This window comes from Corylus avellana, chromosome 10, assembly GCF_965113065.1.
Source record: "Corylus avellana chromosome 10, dhCorAvel1.hap1.2, whole genome shotgun sequence".
In the NCBI taxonomy this organism is placed as follows: domain Eukaryota; kingdom Viridiplantae; phylum Streptophyta; class Magnoliopsida; order Fagales; family Betulaceae; genus Corylus; species Corylus avellana.
In genome coordinates this window covers 17,285,711-17,292,433 of record NC_142499.1, presented here as the reverse complement: position 1 = coordinate 17,292,433, position 6,723 = coordinate 17,285,711, and the positions used below count along the sequence as shown (strand labels likewise).

The 6,723-nt window shown below is 33.8% G+C and overlaps 1 protein-coding gene across 1 annotated transcript; it reads left to right on the top strand.

The window, feature by feature from the left end:
- The first annotated feature begins 1,394 nt into the window (after nt 1-1,394).
- Nucleotides 1,395-2,455, top strand: LOC132162531 (uncharacterized). Its single transcript, XM_059572765.2, has 3 exons — nt 1,395-1,561; nt 1,649-1,806; nt 2,013-2,455. Exons 1-3 carry the CDS (start codon nt 1,432-1,434, stop codon nt 2,031-2,033), a joined length of 309 nt encoding a protein of 102 aa, XP_059428748.1. The 5' UTR covers nt 1,395-1,431; the 3' UTR covers nt 2,034-2,455.
- Nucleotides 2,456-6,723: the final 4,268 nt, after the last annotated feature.

Sequence of the window (6,723 nt, the reverse complement as noted above, 5' to 3'; positions counted from 1 at the left end):
TCATAATCAAACTCTATATGTATCTATGGTGTACATAATATTACATTATGACTTACATGTATTTTAAGAAAACCATACTAATAACTTAGTATGAAAATAAGTTTAAAACTTTTTTTCTTTTTTGTTGAAATTAAATGATCCTCTTTCATTCATTAATTGGTTAAGAAAAAAAAGCAAATTGTTCTAATAAAACAATATCACAAATACATAATGGAATTTCTTCTAACCAAATATCATCTATAACTTGTTTAATTGCGGTCTTTACTAAACCATTTGCCGCATGATTTGCTTTCTGGTGATCGAGTATGTAGAATTTGCTGAGAAAATTTAAGTTTTAAACTTGCCTTCTTTTATTTTACATAAACATGCACACATGTACATCTATCTATTTATTTATTTATATAAGTTCTGACTTCACAAAAAATCAATTTCTAGCTCGTCCTGTTTATAGAAATGGACGTCTCTTGAGCTATAATTAATGTTACCTCCCTTTTATCTCTCTTGTTAAGTGAGAAGACTAGCTAGATAGATGTTACTGACGTTTAAACAAATAGGAAATTTCCAATTAGGTACGTTCGACGACCTACTTTCTTCACCTTTTTTCCCTTTCATCTCAAGGCTTTGAAGTCTATCTAAAGCCTAGTTTAATTCGTACGTTTTGAATCACTAACCATCAAAATTTGTGAATCTTTTAGGTAACTGAGTGCTTTTGATAGCAATTAGACAATTAAATTTATTTAGAAAAAAATTCATTTTTTCACTTGTTTTTTTTTTTTCATTCATATTGTGTCATGACTTGGCACTCATGCATGTAAACTGTTATGTTAAATTATTATTATTATTATTATTATTATTATTATACCTTAAACACTTTCATAAGTAATTTGTTATTTTTTTTTTCCTTCAATTCAAAGATAAATAAGAGGCATAACCTCCCCCATGATCTTATGGTGTGATTAATTTTAGACATCAATTCCAAAATAAATGTTTGGAATTTTGCAAAATGAATCTAGATCGAGGTTGATGACAAAAAGAAACAAAATCATGAAGATGAGTAGGTGTGAGTAAATGTGATGTCCAGTGAGCTAATTAAATGGGATATGTCCCTCTAAAGTTCATATAAATTATATACACATGGGGCTGTCTGGACCAACAATAACACATTTTTATAATTAAATAAATATTTTAAAATAATCTTAAATCTAAAAAGTTTAATTAGGTCTACCCTATTCTTGCCCTAACATAAATGTTCCAACCCAACACTTGCACATCACTTCCTCGCTACTTATTGCATGCTGTCATGCTGTGTCGATGGCGACCGTTTCACTTGCCAAAAAGCTCAAAAACACCCTCTTCACATCACCCTTTTCCCCCTCAATTCTTCTGTGATCCTAAACTCTCTCTCTCTCTCTCTCTCTATATATATATAACATGACCAAGAATCCAAGATTTAACCTCCCCACAAATTCAGCTTGGAGTGCCATGATGGAGATCAAGTCTTCAATCACCACCATCTTTCTTCTCTTCCTAATTCTCCTCACCGTTCCTTCCTTTTCAAGAGGTTTGCATGCACTTCTCTCTCTCTCTCTCTCTCTCTCTCTCTCTCGCTCTCTCTCTCTCTGAAGATGTTTTGTTATGATGATGATAGGGGGATCGGAGATGGAGGTGGAGGTGTATCAGATTGATTACAGAGGCCCGGAGACCCACTCATCAACTCCTCCACCAGGTCACTCTCGAGGAAAGCCTATGCTTCATCGGAAAAACAAATTCAAGGGCTCGAGGGGTACTGGTAATATGGGAGAAAAAGTAAGTCTTTCCTTATTTGCTTCCCATTATTTACTCAAAATGAGAATATATATATTCCATTAATGCACTATATATATAGTGAAATATTTAATTAAGTGTTTTTCAATGAAAAACTGGGTTTGATTGGATCTTGGAGGTGGAAATTAGGGGATCGCCTTTAAATTCATTCACCACTTCTTATATATGTTATTGTTTTTGTGTTACAGGCCAAGAAAATTCATGGATAAGAACTTTTTGAAGTGATTGGTTTTAGTATTTATGAAGATGGAAAAAGTTCAGCTCATGATCTTATAGATATTAAGAGTACATTAAGAAGGGAGAATGTAATATAGGGCACTGTTCTATTGTGCTTAATTTACCTCTATATATGTAGTAATTTGTTTAAGACAAGTGCTATTTGTCATTTTCTTTTACTTCTTCCATCTTTCTTCTTAAAAAAATTAATTATTAGATTTGGGACTCACATGAACAAAGGTGTGAAATTGAAGTGGGTTTTACAAATTCAATAACTAGTTTTAGAACGAGAAGGTTGGGAGAAGAATAAGAAAATGACGCTTAGACTTTGAGGGTTGTGGTTGTGTGATCTTTGTTCGGAGATTGATAATTGTAACTATTATTTATTTAATAGTTCTGGCTTTAAGAAGAATTAGCTTAGTAGCCATAATTTGTATGACAATGTAATCAAGTTGCAATATATATATATATATATATATATATATATATATATAGTTAGAATTCTCTAAACTTCGTTTACATGAATCATATGCAATTTGTTGGACACACAAGATGTCTACTTTGTTGTTCTTTAATTTAGGAGGAGTTTGATTGTTTGAAGGAGGAACGTGGAAATGTTTTTATAATATTCTGAGCATAAAAAGTTATGGTAATATTTATTTCCATGTGTCATAAAAAATGTGAATCTTTGTTTAGTCTGAACCTCTCTGCATGCATCCCATCTGGGTACTGGAAATCAATGGACATGCATCTCTGGGGGCCTCAACTTAAGTTCTTGTACTTGTGACAGCTGGCCTCTGGCCAGGGTGTAAATCTCGTTCCTCTTCCCAAGATTCCATTGGCCAATTACTTTTCTCAGCAAGTCCAGCTATGCCTCTCCATACAAACTGGTCCCTTCAATGTCCACAAAATGGAGTGAAGCTTTCTTCTTGCTATTTTGGAGAAATTAGGGTTTCACCCCATGTGGGTTCATTGGATCTTCATTTGTATATACCCTAGGCTCCTCTCTTCCTTCTCCATTTTAATTAATGGAAGCCTAGATGGAATGTTCACCATTGTCAGAGGCCTTAGACAAGATGATCTCCTCTCTCCCTTCCCTTTTATCTTTGGCATGCATTGTCAGCATTGAGGTAATTTTCAGGCTCCTTCTCAGGGAGGAAGGATTTGCAAATCTCAAACTAGCCTGGACTGCCCTACCCTATTGAAGAAATTTATAATGCTATGAATATTAAATCCGGAATAATAAAATAGACAAGAGATTTTATGTGATTCGGTCAATGACCTACATCTACATGATAAAGCCCAAATGACTACATTATATTCTTATTTCTTAATATCTTTTACAATGCATGATACCCCTATTTATAGGAGAATTTGGGTAGATAAGTTTGATAATCAAATTAAAATAATTTGATTACCATCAAATCTAATTACAATCAAATTTGATTATATAGGATATTACAATCAATTACAATGAAATCAAATCTCCTAATATTACCAAACATCCCCTCCTCAAATTCAAGGTGGAAGATCTTGAAATCTTGATTTTGATGATATATATATATATATATATATATTTTTTTTTTTTCTCGGGGATGGTAGATGTGCATCTATGGGCAAAAAATGAGAGCCAACAGTGTGCTGAAGTGGGCTTGAGTTTTAAATAATACCACATGTACAGGCCATGCCTAGGTTTTAAACAATAACACAAAGGTCAAACAAAAAATGAGCCAACTATAGGCCAAAAAAATAGCGAACTTTGGGCTGAAGTGAGAACCAACTGTGGGCTGAAATGGCCTGAGTTTTAAACAATACCACAAAAGCCCAGAAGAGATAGGCCAACTATGAGTCAAAGGATGGGCAACTTGGCCTCTTTTGAATATTTTTTTTCTCAACCGAGATTCTTTCCCCCTCCCCCTCCCCCCCCAAAACTCTTTTTATTTGTTTTTTTGGTAGCTTCACTTACTCTCTAAAATGTCACGTCTTTTGCAAACATCTCTCCAAAGTTTAAAAACTCTCACTTTAGTGTATCGATCTTTCGATTTTTTTCAATTACCCCAATTCTGTTAGAAATTAGGGTTAAATCAGACGGTATAAATGGTAAAAAGACATTTATACCCCTAAACTTTTTACAAATTCTAAATTTAACCTTATTTACAAATAAAAAATTATTATTATTATCATTATTTAGAAAATAAAAAAAATGACCCATCGTGGTGACCCATGGTGAGTAACTTGGTGATGACCCACAATGGGTCACCGGCCATGTGACTTGTGGGTCACCAAGGTCACCCGCCGTGGGTCATCAAGTTAACCCACGATCGGTTTTTTTTTTTTTATTATTAATAATAATAATATGACTTGTGGGTCATAAGGTGGGTGAGTTAGATCCATCAGTGAACTCATGCGTTAGGAGTTTTTTTTTAAGCAAATTATTTTTTAATAGAAAATGAGATCGATACACTAAAGTGAGATTTTTAAAATTTTGAAAAAGTATTTGCAAAAGACGTAACATTTCAGAGATAAGTGAAGTTACCCTTAAAAAAAAAAAAAAAAAAATTAAAATCATTTAAACCCTTAAAAGAGGGAGGATAGCTTTGAGAGCTGAAAGCTAAAATCTGAAATCTGACAACATTTTTGTACCATAATACATATTTCTCGGTCCTCAAAGCTGAGAAATGTCAGATTCTTCATTTTGTTGTGTTTTTCTCTTTTTTGAATTCCCGCCTTTTTATTTTCCTCCATATCTTTTATTTTTAGTCATATCAAAACATTATTAATAAAATCAGTGGCCTAGCGAACAAATTTATTAATTATTTAATTCAAAATTACAATAATAATTTAGAAAATCAATACAAGATTACGTACCCATAATCAAAGTACACAAGGCACACTCATACCAAGTACAATTTCATGTGCTTACAACCATGAATATACGTACAAAGTATTCACACTATGAGTATCCCAATGCCTTTATATATTTGGTATTTTTATATAAAATCGTTAAGTAAAATTTTAAATATTTTCATCTGGTTCTTTAAACTAAATATATTTTACATTTCATCTACAATTATTTATAGTGCTTATAGAAAATATAAGGAAGCATTGTAGTTGCATGAATAAGTTTTTAATTACTTTTTCTCTTCTTTATTCTATTTTTTTCTTTCACCTCTTTTTTTTTTTTTTTCGCTCTCATAATTTTTTTTTTTTTTTATAAAAAAAAAAATTTAAAACCATTTTGCCCTCTTTTTTTCACTAACAGGTTTCTCTCTATTTCAACCATGAATTCCTGGCAAATGACTATTTGACCACAATAGCATTAAATGAGTTGCATTTCTCTTAGCTTCGGTGACGAGTTGATTTGTAATTCCCCAACTAATTATTTCTATTTGGCACAAAATATACATCATAATGTATACCTACAAATCCAAATGCACAAGCACACTCACAATCACAGATTTACAATAAATAAAGATGTTAAAATAAGAAAGAATAATAATAATAATCAAAATATAAAAAAATCTATCATTCAACACCCAGAAGGAAGGTTCCAAAATATGCTTACAGATTGAGCATTGAGAAGCCATGTTTTTCCTGCCATTCCAGTTGGTTTAGAAGCTTGGTATAAAAACAAGAATATAAGGAGAACGATCATGAAAGCCACTGTAGGAATTCATAGAGGCTCTAACAGTCTCGGCCCACTCATCTCGTCATTGATTAATAGACAACTCTACGAAGCTATTACTAGGGTTTTCATAATTGGTATAAGGAAGAAATCCCAAACGTTACAACAGACACTTAAATAAAATAAACGACTGAGATTTATAAATTTGAGAATTTCAAATTTAAAAGGACTTCTAGAGGATTCAATGCAAACCTTACATTTTTTTTCTTTTTTTCTTTTTTAGGGGAAAATGAATGATTTCATTAAACTGATAACACTGCTTCCGCCAATACAATGTCCCTAATACAAGAAGGGGACATTGTTAACCATAGATGGTTTACACTTTGAGAAACTGCCAAGTTGGCAAGCCAATGCACCACTTCATTGGCTGTACGTCGAACATGACAGATATCCCACGAGTAACATCCCTGAAGCAGCTCCTTGGTTTCTTCCAACACAACACCGTATCTGGCTCAGCTGCAATCGTCTCTCTTTATTGCTTGCACCATTACAAGAGAATCTCCTTCCAAGATGGACTCCGTGATTCCCAGCTGACCCATTAACATCATTGCTGCTCTCAATGCCAAAGCTTCTGCCACCCCTAGGTCACACACAAAAGGTTTCGTCATGCACTGCGTTGCCAATACTCCACCTAAATAGTCTCTAACCACCACGCCGACGCCCGTCATCTTTGTCCTGGTGTCTATTGCCACATCCCAGTTGAGCTTCAGAATGCCCTTAGGCGGTGGTTGCCACTTTTCCACCACTGGCTTATTCCGAGTCCCAACACGCACACCGTTCGTAACCTGCCGATGAAGCTCCATCTGATCTCTAGCAATTTTAAACACCATCCTCGGGTGAGAGAACATGTCCTCATAAACCAATTTGTTTCTTCTTAACCAAATTTGTCTGGCCACGCATGCAGCCAGATCAAAATCCTCCACCGTTAGTCTATCACTCAGCTTTTGGAGAATGCTATTGAACACGTCCTCATCACTACAGCTCTTTTGGATTCTAAC